Source organism: Rhipicephalus microplus, unplaced genomic scaffold (genome assembly GCF_043290135.1).
Source record: "Rhipicephalus microplus isolate Deutch F79 unplaced genomic scaffold, USDA_Rmic scaffold_18, whole genome shotgun sequence".
In the NCBI taxonomy this organism is placed as follows: domain Eukaryota; kingdom Metazoa; phylum Arthropoda; class Arachnida; order Ixodida; family Ixodidae; genus Rhipicephalus; species Rhipicephalus microplus.
The window spans coordinates 4,267,893-4,286,079 of record NW_027464591.1 but is presented as its reverse complement, the minus strand read 5'-3'; the positions used below and the strand labels follow the sequence as shown (position 1 = coordinate 4,286,079).

The following is an 18,187-nucleotide window of genomic DNA, read 5'->3' as shown; positions in this document are numbered from 1 at the left end:
TAGTTCAAACGTTCGTTGCCAATGGTCATCAGAATATGTGATTATCATAATGGCCCTCTGGTTGATATCCGGTACCAGACTACGAAAGGCACACACGCTACTGCGCCTATTCCCCTAAGGCCACGTAGCGGGTGTAAAACAAATTCGAGAAGCTTTCATGCACTAAGTGTTTAAAGTCGCTATCGATTTCAAATGTCGCTATCGCGTTCAACAACGTTCGAAGAGTGTCGCTATCGCGTTCAACTCCTAAAGGCGAAGCTTTAAGGTCACCTAATTTTCTCGCTCTCTCTGACACAGTGCACAACAATATTATTGCCTTCAATTGCATTATATCATTTCAGGAAAATAAAATTAACGTTCACGTTCGATTTCTATTTATTGTGACTGCTTTCCTACAGCAGAACCAGTGCTCGAACGTCAATGTGGTGATTAACTACAAAAAGCGAAAGCACAAACCAGTCAAGGAGTCTGAAAGAAAATGAATAACTACTTCGAGCTGTTAACCACCAATTTTGTCAAAGTCACTGTAAACCTTCGCGAAAATTGCCATGTGGATTACCGCCCCTGATAATATGTGACAGATTGTCACACCTGATGATGACATGTGAGATTAAATTTTCTTTCCAGGCGCCTTGGTGCCAGGGCTCTGGCTTTTTGCTCCTGCTGCTGCTGGCCCTGGACCTATGGCTGTGGTGCGGGATCTGCTTACGCTTAGTGCCCCGCAAAAAGATGGCCGCCATTAATGAAAGCGCCAAGAAGCAGACGTTGTGGCTCAGCGAGCGAAAATGGATAGTCAGGTGATTAACGCACAATTTCCTCCACAGCACCAAAGCGAATCGCAAGCACACGTTTTATTAACTGTGTTTGGTGTCTGGCACGTACCCCAACTTTTCCGGGCTGGTAGCAGGCTGGCACAGCCCGAATTTCACACCTCGACATATTCAATCGAAACAGAGACATGGGGTGCGTTGCCTGTGCCACCAACTCCAGAGCACCGTTTCCAACGAACAGGCAAAATGAAGAATCATAGTGGCTCTATGTCGTCTAAGTTGCGGGTACATTTTACCGAATAAAACAAACGATTTTGGAGTCCACAAGTGAGATCTATCCTCTGTCTCGCAGCACATCAGCCTGACCATATTGGGAGTCAACGAGGGGAACAACCCATGCATGGGCCTCTTTTTTTCTGACTAGAGTGACTATTGAACACGGCTAGTTAGTGCGTCACTCTGCGCGCGCGCTTGAAATGATCATTTCACAGATAAGACATAGAGGAATTTATTATATAATTTCGAGTACACTAGATATATATTGTTCCTTAAGAGCAAGGTGCACCTGCAGCTTTCAACTTTTCTCTTAATTCTCGTCCAGGACTGCATGGGTCTTGGTGTGGGCCGCGGTGTTCTTGTTTGTTGCCATCGACTCGCGACTTCACCGGCCTCGTGTGAAGGCTTGTTTCGGAATGCTTCTTCTGATCGGCTTCGGATACGTCTTCTCCAAGAACCGCAGCAAGGTACACAAGTGAATTTGTACCACCCGACAGATATGTGAGCATAGCTTGCTTGGACGTGCCCAACGTTACTAGATAGCTTCAGTTGTAAAACTCTCCTCATGCGCCGTGCGCCGCCGGCGTCTTCGTTTCTCGGCGTGCCGCGAGAGGGCGGGACCGCCGCATTTTGCTCTACCCGGCAAAACCCCGGCTCTACCCGGCTTTTTAAATTTACAATCAACTCCACACCTTTTTTGCTTGAGGTGAATATTGCTACAATATACCAAAGCATGTTAAGAGAAACAAAGTAAGTAATGAATAGATACATGCAAGCATTTTTATTTACAAATCAACTCCACATCTTTTTTGCTTACGGTGAATATGGCTACAAAATACGAAATCATGTTGACAGAAAAAAAGTAATGAATAGATACATGTATGCAAGGTTTTTTTTTTTCATTTACAACAAACTCTACAACTTTGCCAGCGTGCTTACAGCAGCTTAGCGCGTTTGCGCGTCGACTTGACCTGCACATTCAAGGCACGCTCTCGCTGAAGGAATCTGAAATAGAAATGCATGCGCGTCACCAAAAAAAAAAAAAAAAAAGCTCCTTATCTGGTGAAAGCTCCTTATCCGCACGCGGGATGGCCTTATTCCAAAGCGAGCGAAGCGTCGCATCTTTGGGAGCCGAGAAGAAGTGCCTGTCCGTGTTGTTCTTGTTGCTGCTGTAGCCACTGGTACACCCGGGAACGAAGCAGGTCGGCATTGTCGGCCTCAACCTCACATGCAGAGGCCCACAGCAATGAAATACAGTCGCTGGAAAATCACTAAATGTGCCACTCGAACGGCATCGCTCATTCAGCACTTCTGAAAACGACCGCGCGAACAAGAAACGCCGGAGACCGGGGCACCGAATGCGCCGGCGACTGCGGCGCATAAGCGAAACCAACGTTACTAGATAGCTAGTACTAGAATAATCTAGTAACGTTGAGCGAAACCGCCTGCGAGCGCCCCGGCAACCGAGCCGGTTGCGACTGCAGCGCCACAGAGAGAAAGATCGGTGGCGGTTCCGGGCAGCGCCGGCCAGTTTTACAACTGAAAATAATCTAGTAACGTTGGACGTGCCGTCCGTGGATGATTTCAAGGATATTTAATAAGTGGTCACGTAGACCCTTGTGGAACTCCTGTTAACGGCTCTGCTGCAGAACGACTACTGTACGTTTCCATAAAAGGCATTCTTGTACATACTGCAGATTAGGTGGCGCCCAGTGCTGAGCGGCTTCTTTCTCCAGTTTGGGCTGGGTCTGTCACTGCTGCGCTGGAAGGTCGGCCGAGATGTCCTGTTCTGCCTCGCCAACAAGGTCAACGCCGTTATCGCGTTCGGCAGCCACGGGGCGCGCTTCGTGTTCGGCTACCTGGCCACGGGACAGCTAGAAGGGGATGGGTTGCCCCAGCAGAAGCCCGTGCTTGCTCTCAGTGTACGTGGTTCTAAACGAAATTTGCACCTAAAGCTGCATTCACATGACGAACTCGCGATTCGACCCTGCAGATTGCGCGTTGCTAATACTGGAGTTTGACGGCATACTACCTCTGCTGCCAGTCGTTGCGACCCGGGTCCGGCGAGTCTCATCGTAGGTAGTTGGCCACTGCAACTGGTCTCATTTAGCCCGTCTTTCAGGGAGGAAAGCGCCTTCTTAGGAAGGTATTAACACAGATTTATTTACATATATTACATGGAGGAGAGTTACATCTTCACAGTCTTTTTTCGAAAAGCTCTTTTACGAGAAAGCTCTACATCAAAAAGCTACCGAAGAAGCCCATGAGGGCTGATTATTAACCGTCTAATTTCCCCACATCCGCATAAGAGGGAAAGGGCACCAAATTACACTTTCCAATTCCAAGACATGTACCACCTTCAACGGGGCCACCCGCAGCCGCCCACATCTGCGCCGTTGACAGGGGCGGAGTTACCACACTTCCACTGTGGTACCACGGTGACCACTCGCTGGCGTGAGAAGGTCATTGGGATGATGAGTCTCACGCTCGTGCTGATGCGTCAAAAGCACCACAGTGGCGCCACTGTTCCTTCGAGGAATGTTGTCGCGACCAAACTCAATTGGGGTCGATTGCGACGCTCGACTGCAGGGTGCCTTACTTCCCGGCTTGGAATGACAATGTCCGCTCTGTAACGCCTTTACTCGGGCTAGCGGCCCTCGGCGACTCGTTCGCAGTACACACGGAATTCCTCTCTCCTTTTTGGCCCAAGCACCGAATCTAGCGTTCCCATACGTCAGCCACTCCCACGTTCCCTCTTCGGTGTGTACGGAGCCATTCGTGAAGCGACATAATCCCAAATCCCTCTTGGGATCCTCAAGGAGCAATGCAGGAATTCCCCTTGTCCTGTGAATGAAGACTGGGCATAGATCTGAATCACGGCTGTCGTGTGAACGAAAGGCGGACATTGTCGAAACGACAAAGGTAGCTGGTGGGGAACCGATAGCTCACTGCGAAACTACTGGAGCCTATGTCTTACCACTGATTTGCACATAGCAACGAAGAAAATCGGGCGACGCGTGGTTTTATATTGGTTCGTTTTTATCTGCAGGCGTGTGCGTGTCCGCGTATGCGTTCTTGTATGTGTGTTTGCACGTGCATGCGATTGTGTTTTGGGCAAACTGTGCAACTTTGGAACCGTGCGTGCGTGTATGTGAGTACGCGTGTGCGCTCTTAGTGTTTAGTCCTGGAAGTGTGGGATGTCCTATGACCACAGTTGGTTCTATTATTGCGCAGGTGCTGTCGGCCGTGGTGTTTTTCGGTATGTTAGTGTCGTTGCTGTGTCATTACGGGCTGCTCCAGTGCCTCGCACTCAAAGCGGGCCGCATCATGGCAGTCGTGCTGGGCACTACCCCTTGCGAGTCTTACTGTGCAGCAATCAACATATTCCTAGGGATGGTAAGGTTTATTCCTACTCGCACGTTCACCACTACATTGCACTGGTCGATATTTTCATTTCAAATACGTATACACAAAAGTCCTTCAATAATTTTAATAGCTTTTAAAGTGCGAAGCACTTTTTGGGCAAACGAAAAACACTTTGAACATTTCTATCTACCTACTTACTTAGTTATTTTGCCGCCTTCGTCTGAAAGCTCTCGTGATCATGTCCGTAACCCACATATCGAAAATGTACACGAGAGGGCATAAGTTATGGCGAATATGATGAACAGGCACATAGCAAGAGATATTCATCGTGTACAGATTTGGGTGCACGTTAAAGAACCCCAGGTGGTCTAAATTTCCGGAGCCCTCCACTACGGCGTCTCTCATAATCATAAAGTGGTTTTGGGACGTTAAACCCCACATATCAATCAATATTCATCGTGTACGTTATGGGACGCCTTCTCTCATTCAAGTATCGCACATACACACATACCACAGCTGATATTATGCAGCTGTGGGTCACGCACGGGTGAATGACAGTTGGTGTCGTGTAGACCCAAGAAAGACAGTCACAGACATTTCGAAATCTTAACGCGACAGCGTGACTCAGCCCGTGTCACAGAATATGGAGCGCTGGCGTCGGCAGCGTTGTCGATTTGTGAAGCATCTCGATTGGATTGGATTGGATAAACTTTTATTTGGTCCTCCAAAACACAGATCACTGTGTTGCGGGCAGCTCCCACGTGGGGACTGAGATGCCAAGCTCCTCAGCCGCCTCGCGGGCTTGGTGGACAGCCCAGAGCTGATCTGCCAAGGATGAGCTGCGGATTGCCGCCTCCCATCTGGCAGAGGTGATGTGCGATAAATGAGCGAATTTGGTGCACTGCCAGAGCATGTGTTCTAATGAAGCTATTTCCCCACAATGTGGACAAAGATTACTTGGATATAGGTCAGGGTACATGATGTGTAACATTTTCAAAGTAGGGTACATCCGCGTTTGCAAAAGCCTTAATGTAAGTGCTTGGGGCCGGGTTAGATTTTTGTGAGGTGGAGGAAAAATCCTTCTAGACAGGTAGAAATGTTTAGTGAGCTCGTTATATGTTGTAAGAATTTCCCGGTTATCCCCTTCACCGCTAGAACGCATCCCCGGGGAGGCGCGGTTGGAGAGTTCTCGCGCCGCCTCGTGTGCTGCTTCGTTGAGATTGGGAGGGGAATCGTTGATTTGTCCAAGGTGAGCTGGGAACCAACTCAGAAGATGATGTGTTATGTTCTTGCCTTGCAGTATTTTTAGCGTTTGTTCACAGACCGTCCCCTTGGCGAACGCCCGTAGTGCTGCCATGGAATCACTGTAGACCACTTCAATGTTATCCATCTTGAGTGCTAAGGTGATGGCCACTTGTTCCGCAATGATTGGGTCTTTCGTCCTGACCGTCGCTGAGTTGACGACATGGCCAGCCCCATCGACTACCACTGCCACAAACGCTTTCCCATTGGCGTAGGAAGCCGCGTCAACAAATACGACCCCTCGTTCCTCGTTTGAGACTTGACGAAGTATAGTCCTGGCCCTCGCTACTCTTCTTCCGACGTTGTGTTCTGGATGCATGTTTCTCGGTATAGGAGATACCGTGATAGTCTCCCTGATGTTGTCAGGGATATCATTGTAATTGCGTCTGATTGCTATTGGGTTTTGGCCCAGCTCCTGCAGGATCATTCTCCCCGACCTTGTAGTAGATAACCTTGCAAACTGTGCTCTCTCTTGGGCTTCTGCTATTTCTTCGAGCGTGTTGTGTATGCCAAGCTCAAGCAGACGCTCGGTGCTGGTATGTATGGGTAGGCCCAGGACCTTCTTGATAACTTTCCTGAGGAGCACATTCAGTGTCTCGGACTCTGCTCTTGACCAGTTGTGCATTGCTGCCTCGTATGTGAAGTGACTTAGAACAAACGCATGCATCAACCTGATGAGGTTGTCTTCCTTGATCCCATTTCTTTTGTTGGCCACTCTGCGTATGAGGTGCACCGCACTGTCTGTTTTCCGAGTTAACTTGGCTATAGATTTGCTGTTGGCGCCGGTAGACTCTATCAGCATTCCCAGGACTTTGATGGAGTCGACCCTCTGGATGGCATCCCCTTGATTTGTACGGAGATGGATGTCTATCTGGTTTAACGGCTTCCATCCCCTGGGCTTTGGTCCCCGGCGTGCAGTCCGATAAAGCAAAAGTTCTGACTTACTCGAGGAGCACTTGAGCCCGGAAGGGCGAAGGTAGTCTTCTACGGTGTCAATCGCCTCTTGCAGAGCGCTCTCAATCTGCCCCTCGCTTCCACCTGTGCACCAGATGGTAATGTCATCTGCGTAGATGCTGTGCTTCAATCCTTCAATGCTCGATAATTTCTTTGACAGTCCAATCATGGCAATGTTAAACAGCATTGGTGAAATCACTGCCCCTTGTGGCGTGCCCCTTGCTTCTAGTTCGATTTCTGCGGTCTCGATATCTGCAATCTTCATCACGGCTTTCCGATCTGTAAGAAAGGACCATACGTAGTCATAGAAGGCTTTCCCTAGACCAAGCTTGGAAATTGCTTCGAGTATGAATGAATGGTGGATGTTGTCAAACGCTTTTTCTAGATCTAGGCACAGAATGGCTCTCACGTCTCTGGTTTCATTGTCAATGACCTGGTGTTTGATAAGCTTCAATGCATCTTGTGTGGATAGCCCTGCCCTGAATCCAACCATATTGTGTGTATATATGTTGTTATCTTCCAAGTACTTGTTTATCCTGTGCAGTATGGCATGTTCTGCGACCTTGCCGATACATGATGTCAAGGATATTGGCCTCATGTTGTCCAAGTTAGGGGGCTTTCCTGGCTTAGGAATAAGGATCGTGCTGGCCACCTTCCACTGCTCTGGCACCCTGCCTTCTTTCCATGCTGAATTGATCATATCCCTCAGGGTTTCAATTGAATCGTCATCAAGGTTACGCAGGGCCTTGTTTGATATACCGTCCGGACCAGGGGCCGACCTGCCGTTGAGATCATGCAAGGCTCTTCTGATCTCCTCGATGTTAAAGTCGCCCTCAAGACCTGGATTTGGCGTGCCCTGGTACTGTCTACTTGGTGGTGCCAATCCTCTTTTGATTGGGAGGTACTTATTCACGAGCTGCTGGACAACTTGCTGTTCTGTAGTGCGCTCTATCTCTTTATGCAAAATTCGAGCGATGACATGCTTTTGATTTGTTTTGGTGGTGTTTTCGTTGAGGAGATGCTTTAACATATTCCATGTCTTGCCATTGCGCATCTGACCATCGACGGAGTTGCAGATTTCGTCCCATTGCTGCCTCGATAGTGCGCGACAATGTTCCTCGACTGATCTGTTTACCTCAGCTATCTTCTTCCTCAGTCTTCGGTTCAGGCGCTGACCCTTCCAACGGTTCAGTAGTGCTTGCTTTGCCTCAAGAAGATGAGCAAGCCGGCTATCCATTCTTTCAACCGGAAGATCTGTGGTAATGGTGGAGGAGACGGATTTGATGTCATCTTTAATCTGTTTGACCCACTGCTCCAAGCCTTGTCTGTGGCCATCTTGTTCCCTTTCCATCCTTATCTTCCTGAACTTATCCCAGTCTGTGAAGTGGAATTCTCTCTGCTTTTTACGCTCCACGGAGAAGGTAGTGGCAAGAATGCAGTGGTCACTCCCTAGGTCTACAGCAAGGTTCATCCACTGGGCCTTCTTGATGTTCCTTACAAATGTAAGGTCCGGGGTTGAATCCCTGCAGCAAGATGTACCAAGCCTTGTTGGTAGGCTGGGGTCTGTGATTAGGGTGAGATCAAGTTCACTGGCACTTTGCCAAAGTCGATTTCCTTTCCCAGTGTTGTACTTGTAACCCCATGTATGATGAGGGGCGTTGAAATCACCTGCTATGACGAGTGGACATTCCCCGGCGATATTAACAGCTTTCTTTAGAACCGTCTTGAACCCTTGCTTTTGTTCCTTTGGACTGCTGTATATATTAAGAATGAAAATGCTCTGACGGTTGCTGGTACCCGGCACGATCTCTACCAAGACGTGTTCCAATCGGCCTGCTTCTATCTTGAGGTCATGGGTTACGTGCGTTAGTTTGTTGCATACGAAGGTGCAGACTCCCCTCCCTTCAGTATCCCCTATTACAGGCCGGAATCCAGGCAACGTTGCTTGCGGTGAAAGGGTCTCTTGTAATAATATAATATGAGGCTTTTCTTGGCTGCTCCTGATATACTGCTGCAGGGTTGCCTTCTTTTTAAGGTAACCTCTACAGTTCCATTGCCAGATACGAAATGCTTCACGTAGCGCTGCCATCATGGTTATTACATGGGTGGCCAGAGCCTGATGCTGCACCTGTCGACAGGTTTGGTACCACTAGTATTGGTGGCCGAAGGGGTGAGCTTGGTGCATGAGGAGGCCTTGCTGTGTTGTGCAGATATGATTCGACCTTTGTAATGCGCAAAGTCATATGCTCTTCCAGTGCCGCCACGCTTGATTGTAGCCTACCCATCTGCTCGCTAAGATTGGCTACTACTTTGCTGAGCGTGTCAAACACCTCTTTCATATCTGACATGGTCGTTTGGTTGGCTTCCACGTGTTCTGCCATGACTGCCCTCTTTTTCGCGGTTCTCGAGTCCCCCACGTTTTCAGCCACAGGGACATCAACTGGCTGAGGCATTGGCTGTGAAGATTGCGCGCTGGTTAGCTTAGTGAGAAGAATTTTTATTTCCTTTAACTCAGCTGATAGCCTCTCATTTGATTTTGTAAGTCTCGCGTTTTCTTGCTCTAGCTGTGCAATTCTATCATGCTCTGGCAGCTTACCTGTCATCACCTCTGCCCCGCCGTTGCGCACTCGCTCAGCCCAGCTGCCTTTCGAAGTAACTGCAGGCGTCCTCCCCGGATGTGAAGCCGTGATCTCGAACTGAACGCCAGGTAGCTGGCCGTTCGGGTGCCGCCCAGGCTGATCCCGACCCTGATGGTGACCTTGAGAACACGAGCGCCCCCGTGATTGGGAGCGGGCCTTGGGTCTAGAACCTCTTCTGGAACGCGACCTCCCCCTGGAGTGGGGCCGCCTTTCCTGTTCTTGTGTAGTCTGGATGCTCTGGGTTCCGTAGGCTGGAATAAGCTGCTTGTCATTGATGTCTGGACTCGATGTGATTGATGCGTCCCGGGCTTCTGCAGCTGCTCGCGATCTTTCCCAACGTCTGCGTCTGACGACGTATGGCACTAAGAACCTGTTCTTGCACTCCTTGTCTGCCGTGGGATGGTGACCGTCGCACAGCCTGCATCTTGGATTGCACTGGTGCAGGCTATCTGGGTTCTTGATTTCGCAGCCTCTGCAGATTGTTTCAGCTGGGTTCGGACAGACGTCAGCCCGATGTCCCAGCTTTCCGCAGACGTAACAAATATCGATGTTCTTGCGGTAAAGGGAGCACTGCAAAAGTGAAGGTCCATATCTCACGAATCTGGGCACCTTGTGTCCTTCGAACGCTATGATGATTGTCCCGGTGTTCTTGATTCTCTTGGCCTGCAGTGCGAGCGGGTTGTTCGCGTTCACAATCTTTCGGGTCAAAATGTCCTGAGTATCGCTTACGGGGATCCCGCGAATCACTCCTTTACAAGTGTCGTGGGGTGCCGCGGCGTACGCGCTAACCTCGAAAACTTTGCCTCCAATGTCAATTTGCTTGACCTTGAGGTATCTTGAAGCTCTGTCTTGGTCCGGAGTGCTTGCCACCATAATGTTCTGCTGCAAGTTGGAACAGATGATGTCCTGCATGGCCTCTTCCTCTTTGACGCCGGCCGCCAGTACTATCGCGTCTGCCACGGCTCCAGTGCCAATTCTCGAGATATCTAATCCTCCACGTGGTCGTAGCACAATTTTGCTGAAGTCCTTAGGTAGTGGCGGCATGCGTCCAGCTCGCACGATTGTATGCTTGGTGTCATACCTACTACGACTGGCTCGAGCGTCTCCCGCAACGCCGGCCTCGGTCGAACCCTTGGCAGCAGGAACGCTAACCGCGGCTTGCTTATTCCTTGAGCGTCTTGTTTCGGCTTCCTTCCAACCCATTTCTTCCGTGCAATCCTCTGGAGAGATGTCCTCTCCATCTACTTGGTATTCCATTCTCAGTTGCAGATACTGGAACGCGCAGAGCGTTGAGTCGCGTTGGCACCGGGCCGGCGCATCGGCGACAATCGCCTCCTTGGTTAGGCCTAAATCCCCCGGTGGCGTTGCCGTGTAAAAATGTCCCAAAAAACGGTTTAAAAGTCCACTCACCGGCACAAAGGTGGTATCTGCTGATTTCTTAAGAACTTAGGCACACGATGAGAGTAAAAACTCGGCGACAAATTCGTGAATACCACAGGAAAGCATTCTTGAAAGCAGGAGCCGATCTTCGCGCGTCCGCACTGGTCGGCACCTAGAGCGTCTCCGAAGCATCTCGATGGAAGTAAAGAATCGAAATCGGGACTGCGAGCCAGAACAGAACATAGTATTCAGCACTGAAGTAATCGCAGAGCTATGCCAATGCTTGAAATGCAGTTTCAAGCATTGGAGTAGTTTCCTTGACGGCAATGGAGAGCTTTGCGGCAAGGCGGAAGCCCTCGTCAGCAAATGGACAGGTAGCCATCAATGGGAAACTTCAAAAATTATTTTCTTCCTGAAAACAAAAATTGTAATGATAGAACTTGCCATATTAGCACAAATATTCATTGGCTTTCGATTTAAGTATAAAGATAATTTTTAGTTAGACCATGACATGGTGCAAATCGCATCTCGATGTCGACAAAAATGACAATTTTGTGAAATTCGTGGTTTTTTTGTAAAGTTAAGCAATATCAGGAGTCTAAAATACTTTCGATGAAATATACCTTCTGTGGCGTAAGTATCCATTGTTCAAATATTCATACAACGTGCAGCATTAGCATAGAAGCCCATGTAAACATAAAACATTTTCGGGTAAATGTTTGTAGGCATATCTGGCATAAAAAAATGTGCCAATATCACTCACCTTTAAACACCTTACACAAGTATTTTTACTCGATATTTCAAGTCAAGTCAATCAGTTTATTATCATGTCATAAAAGGATGTTACAGGGAGTAAAATATACAGACGAGGGTCCCAAAGTACACGTCTGCAACGTGACCCTCGGTGATGATTACAAATAATAAAAGCACAAGCAGCTGATTATCAAATTTGCTGTAGAAAGAAGAGGTGGTACTTTTAGAGTTTTTTTTTTTGAGAAACAACCCCTAGGCAAGATTCTGGGAAGTTCGGAAGGTGACCAAGTTTTTTTTTTCTCCGAAATATTGTAGCAACTTACTGTCTTCAATGAGGCAAATCAGCATAATTTTTTTTTTCGAACGCATTTGAGATGGTCGCCAAAATGGCTGGGACGTTTGGCGTTAAATGACTCAAGTGCACCGTGTTGCTCGGTTCGTGATCAGACTCGAAATTTACGTGTACGTAAAAAGCGAAATCCTCTTCGAGTGGTCTCTCTGTCAGCACATGGCGAGACCGCACTGAAATTATCGTACAACTGCCATCGCACATGCCGCCATGTGCTGTCGCCATGTGCGCTGTCGCCAGCACATGGCGACAGCGCACTGAAATCATCGTACAACTGTCGGACGCGCGCAGGCTGACTCGGTGCTCCTGATAAAGCCGTGCCTGACGCAGCTGACCATGTCCGAAATCCACTGCGTCATGACTTGCGGATTCGCCACCATATCGGGAAGCCTCTTCGCCGTCTTCACGACCTTTGGCGTGAGTTGACGCTTCTATATACCTCAGTTACTGAGTGCCTACGTTTATAGACTATTCACTAGTAAATCATTTCTTGGGCTTCATAGTTATCCCCCTGGCATGTGCAGTAGAGGACAAGTTGTACTGAGTGTGCAGACGCTTTTATAGAATTACTGCTCTCCTTTTAACTCAATTCATAGTGTGTGCGGTCTATACGGGATTCTTGCGCAATTGTTTCAACAAAATCTTTCCTGCAGTGTAATCGCACCGCTTACTATAGTTCATTTTGCACCATCCATGTATCGGCACATTTGTTGACTACAACCCAATAATTTATCTAATTCTTTTGCTATCCCAAATGACTTACCCAGATGTACATATTATTACGTCATCACAATTATGCCCCTATATTCTATGTGTGATGCTTCATCCGGCACTAGTGGCTACGAAGTTTACATACAACTTTATAAGTTTAACAGTGTGTAGGTCAGATCAAATTACGAAAAAAAATAATTCTTGGTAGCTAATAACCTTGCGATCGCAGGTGAAGGCCGAGGACATGATTGCCGCTTCGCTGATGTCGGCACCGGCGGCGCTTGGATTTGCCAAGCTCTTCTACCCGGAGACCGAGGAGAGCCGTGCCAGTCTTGAGAAGATCAGCGACCCCCGTAAAAGGTAATGATCGATGATCCAACTAACAAGAAAAGGTTCGAGTTCGAGAGATCGTATTCGAAGGTGAAGGGATACGTCAACCACCAGATGCGCGAATGAAGAGTTTTGTGAAGTCGTAACGACCCCGCTGTCCTTGCTAGCCGGGCTTATAGGGAATGGCGAAAGACAAGGGCCAGAAAGGGTGCGTTCTCCGCTCCCATTCACTGCAGAAAGAAGCTGAAGACAACCTCTGTCAACACGCCGATGTCGAACTTATTTCCTTACTTGTACTTGATTGATAGATATATGAGGTTTAACGACCCAAAACCACCATATTGCCACGAACGCAATTTCAGTGCGATTATGAGAGACGCCGTAGTGGAGGGCTTCGGAAATTTCGACCACCTGGGGTTCTTTAACGTGTGCCCAAATCTGAGCACACGAGATTACAACATTTTCGCCTCCATAGGAAATGCATCCGCCGCAGCCGGGATTCAATTCTGCGACCTGCGGGTTAGCAGCCGAGTACCTTAACCACTAGACCACCGCGGCGGGGCTCCTTACTTGTACTCTTATATATATGGTACATAAAATTTTTAAGTCCTTGCTTGTACTTAAAAACTTTCATAAAGCATATAAGAGTGTAAAGCACATGTAAACTAAAAACAAATCAAACACACTGCCGACTGACATGCGCTCTAACACTGCTAAGTACCAGGGGCGGATTCAGCCACTCATTTTGGGGGGTGGGGGGGGGGGGGGGGTCAGGTAATGTAAAAAGGTAGACGGAAGCATGGTCGTCACTTTTTTTTTGTTTCTACTAGCACAAAAACCACTTAACAGCACAAATACTGTTAATGTGTGCACACATTGGTTTATTTCACTCATTTGTCCTAATTAATTGGTGATAGGTGGTGGACTACGAGCACAGAATTGAGGGGGAGGGGCACTGAGAGCTTTTTAGGGGGGTGGAAGTGATCACCCCCCCCCCTCTCCGGATCCGCCAATGCTGAGTACATGCATCACCTTCCCGGCAAACTGTTTTGAAATCTATGAGTATGTTTTTTTTTCTTTCTTCCTTTTCAAAACCAGACCACGAAATACCATTTGCATACCTGCCGCGGTGCATGTCTGCATTGTTTCATATTTCATATTTTTTCATATTCCGCGACGATTATTTTGATGCTGCCGTCGTAGCCGTCCCGGCTGCACCCTGCTGGAGTCCGTGGCGTACGGACTATCGGCGCAGCTGCGAGTGGCTGCGCACGTGGTGGCCTCGCTTCTGGGATTTGTGTCCCTCGTGGCGTTGCTCGACTCCCTGCTCGCCTCCATCGGTTCCCTCGTAGGATGGCAGTTCGTCACGCTCAACGTAAGACTTGCTTGAAGCGCTGTATTCACTTCTCGTTGTGTACTTCAGTGGCCGAGCGGATCGACTATACTTACTAACAAATGAGAAAAAATACCGCCGACAAGGATGCCACCCGAACTCGCGTGACGTCTGATGTAGGAAAGACGTTGCACGTGATATACCGGGCTTGAAGGGCAGATTTTAGATCGCGAAAATTGCGGAATGTTATACTAAGAAAGAGCATCGGAATTCACTGCTTCATACAGATGCTGCTGTCTTTCGAAGATGCCTGCTGAAGACGGACGCCTTACGAAAGCATATCTCGCTAAGTGACATAGTGGCATAGGCTGAGCGAGATGGCCGATTTACGGTGAAAAGTGAATACTCAGTATATCGTTTGGTGTGATGATTCAGGGCCGCTCAGTATGAAAGAAATAGACCATGTGTGCGGATCTTACAGCACTGCTCTGCCGCTACCCGAAATTTACCCAATATTATCGCTAACGCTTCACGTATTTTCTTTGAATGATTATCCATGCTCAGGACCTTGTTCTCTCTTCGCCATCAAAGTCTTTTTTACTACCCTAGCGTTTAACGCAATGGTGTCGGAACAATTGCACTCCTCCTGTAACCTCATGGCTATATGGTTGTTACTTATAGGCTGCGTCAACTCCCCTATGTCTCGTACAATGCATCCTTGCCTCCTCAATACCAACAACACGAAATACCATTTTGCAAGTTGATTGATTCATTGATTCATTGATAGATTATTTTATTGAATGAATGGAAGTCTGCTGACATCTTTCCTGGTACCACATGAAGAGGCGTACGTTTATTGCTCTATCCAATCACTGTTCCATCACGTGTCAAATCCAGTGGTTGCTCGGTCGGTTGTTCGTGCCGCTGGCCCTCGCCATGGGCGTCGGGCTCCACGAGTGTTCGCGGGTCGCCTCCCTGCTCGGCCTGAAGGCCGCCCTCAACGAGGTCGTGGCCTACAGCAAGATGGCCGAGCTGGCACGAGACGGCCTGCTGTCCCTGCGCTCCCAGATGCTGTGTGCGCACGCGCTTTGTGGCTTCTCGAACCTCGGCGCCCTGGGCGTCCAGCTGGGCGCGTACGCTGTCCTGGCGCCGGAGCGCCTCTCGGACTGCGCGCGCGTAGCCGGACGCGCGGTGATCGCCGGGTCGCTGGCGTGCTTTATGACCGCTTGCACTGCCGGTGAGTAGGATGTATCCGGTGACGGAAACTATGAGAAGTCTCGCTTCTTGGGCTACTCAGCATTCGCCTCTGTGGAACTGTTGTCACATTGCTCGGCTGCTGACCCAAAGACCGTGGGTTCGATCCCGGCCGCGGGGATCGCATTTCGATGGAGGCGAAATGGTAGAGGCCCATGTATGATGTCAGTGCACGTTAAACAACACGAGATGGTCAATATTTCCGGAGCCTTCAACTACGGTGTGTCTCATAGACATGGTGAGCTTTCTGGATGTAAAACCTGAATTATTATTATTATTATTATTATTATTATTATTATTATTATTATTATTATTATTATTATTATTATTATTATTATTATTATTATTATCGGCTACTAAGCACAAGGTATACTGAATTGAGCTATGATTTGATTCGCTCGATTTATGTACAGCTCTGTTCACTTTTGCAATACTTCCCCAGTCACTCCCCAGTGCTTACGAAACCAATGGCCCAAAATGACAGCACCACACGTGGCGGAAGAAAAAATTAGAGGGCAGCATTGTGCTACACGATTTAAAACACAAAAATATCGGCCCCGCATGCAAGCACGGCAGGCTTTAGCGCTTGCGCTCTGCGGTACCGCCGAACAAGTGTGTATCCGGTATGAACTATCCGCGCACGCCGCATACTCAGCCAATGCGCTGTGTTCCGTCAGAACGGTTATTTGGGCACTGTGTTTCATAATTATCCTGTTGAGTCGATACAAAGGGGTGCGGGCGAGCGATAACAGGGGGGGGGGGGGGGGGAGTATACGAAGGGTATGGCTTTACGGAGAGTCTATACGCAGCCGCTGACTACGTGACGTATCTGGCCTATAGAGCTTATTCCTTGCTCCATAGTAATTTGCATAATTTTATATTTTGCACTGCTATGCAAACCACGCATATACTTCAACGAGGCACTGTTTCTACTGTGCCCGCTCATTTGCTTCTCAGTTTAGAATATATGTTACATGATTTAGAGTACGATGTATTCTACTATGGGAGAGCACTACGCTGTCCCAGATACTAGAAGAAGAAACACAAAATCATGAAACCCGGCTGACTCTGTCATGAATGTGATTTTACTGCGTTTACTCAGCAAATGGCGCTCCTTTTGGTAGATCTGATTCTCGGGACTGTGGTCACGATTCTAATCAACCAAGACATGGCCGAACCAGAGCGAGCCTAAATGAGCTGTGATTACGTTGTAATAAGTCCGCGTTATTTTAGTCGTGTAGCTCATTTCGGGAATTCCTGATGGGCTCAAATACTTATCATTCTCGTTATGCACGGGGTTGGTGTTTCTGTATAAGCGCAAACATCAGTAGCCCCGTGAGCCCTTATTAACGCGATAGCGTTACAGGGCTCGTGTCACAGAAAACCCGCCGTCTGCGTCGGCCCCGTTGGTTGTGAGCAAAAAATTGTCTGTGCGTCTGTGACCAAAAAATCAAGTTACCGAGATAGCCGCGGGAGGCCACTACTTGTCCACGCGCGCGCTCGCGATCACACTGGCAAAGCCGCGCATTCGAAGAAAAAAGTGCTCAAGGTCACGAGGCATGGTAGTTTCTTTGCCCTGTCATCCCTCCCTGCTTAGCTTCCAGCGCTTTCGTCCGGACGAGGGAAGAGATAATGCAATTGCAGCATGAGACAAACCTTTGTAACTCCACTCGCCCTGGACGGATTCTTAAAACTTTTGCGGCGTTAAATTCGTGAGGCAGTAAGCTCTTCTGGTGAATTCATTCCATGGTTACTTGAAAAAGTGTTTCAGGGCCCCTTGAACGCATTTCGTTCGACAGGTGTCACGACGAAAACGAGCCCATTCGGCGATAATAGCGCTCGCTGGTCTATTCAACTGTGAGCATGTTTGTGTGCGTGCGTGCGTATGCAACAAAACATACGAATAAGTATGCACTTAGCAGTCGAAACGTGCACTAGGGGCCGAATTTTGCTATCGCGTTCAACTCATAAAAGTGACGCTTAAGGGCCTCCCAATTTTTTTTTATGGGGTGCTGTATTGTACACTCAGTTACCCTTAACTGCACAAGTATACCCTTCAACCAAAGCAGGCCACCACTGAGCCTGTCAACATATGGTACGTTAAACATGAAGGTAAAACACGAATTGTTGGCTTAGGCGTGACCACGAAACACGTCAAAGAGCGAGTAGAGCAGTGGCAACAAAAAAAAGTCAGCGAAATTTTGAGGCTATACATTGGTGCGATCTGAAGGATCCTATGACATTGCATTTTGTTCCATTTGTAATTAGCCATTTTACGAATCAATGTCCTTTCTATATAAGTTTGGTAATTTTCGTTGCTGTATACACCTTCTTTATATGCAGGGGCGCTGACGGATACTGCCTCCTACGATGTCCCAAGGGCCTTCAATAGCTACGACTTTCTTTAGAAGGCAGCAATAAAAAAGTGGGCAGGATATATTTATGCCACGTCAAGAAAGTCTTACATGATTCTGTTCATTCACGAAATCACTTTAAGTAGAAAAGCACAAGAACGGCGCTCTAACTGGGCTTGCTGTACGCTACGAAAAGACGAGAGCCGCTTAATCCTATCGCTTAGCTCGATTCATATTTACACACGCAATACTTTTTTTTTTTGCATTTTCATGTGCGTTGCCTCTTACACGTGTAAAACCATGATATGGCTCAGGTCCGTTTCGGTGGAACAGTAGTTATGGTGCTCGGTTGCTTACCTGGAGGTCCTATAGGTTAGATCCCGTCCACGTTCGTCGGTTTTCGATACAGACGAGAT

The 18,187-nt window shown here is 48.2% G+C and overlaps 1 protein-coding gene across 1 annotated transcript in view; it reads left to right on the top strand.

The window, feature by feature from the left end:
• LOC142785173 (putative transporter YutK) overlaps positions 1–17,895 on the top strand; it is a 34,269-nt gene extending 16,374 nt beyond the window's left edge. The window contains exons 3-11 of the mRNA XM_075883628.1: positions 628–797; positions 1,372–1,513; positions 2,744–2,968; positions 4,281–4,442; positions 12,081–12,206; positions 12,730–12,860; positions 14,034–14,205; positions 15,061–15,400; positions 17,761–17,895. Of these exons, the coding sequence (XP_075739743.1) occupies positions 628–797; positions 1,372–1,513; positions 2,744–2,968; positions 4,281–4,442; positions 12,081–12,206; positions 12,730–12,860; positions 14,034–14,205; positions 15,061–15,400; positions 17,761–17,825 (1,533 nt within the window). The 3' untranslated portion in view covers positions 17,826–17,895. The remainder of the gene's footprint in view (positions 1–627; positions 798–1,371; positions 1,514–2,743; positions 2,969–4,280; positions 4,443–12,080; positions 12,207–12,729; positions 12,861–14,033; positions 14,206–15,060; positions 15,401–17,760) is intronic.
• The last annotated feature ends 292 nt before the right edge of the window (positions 17,896–18,187 follow it).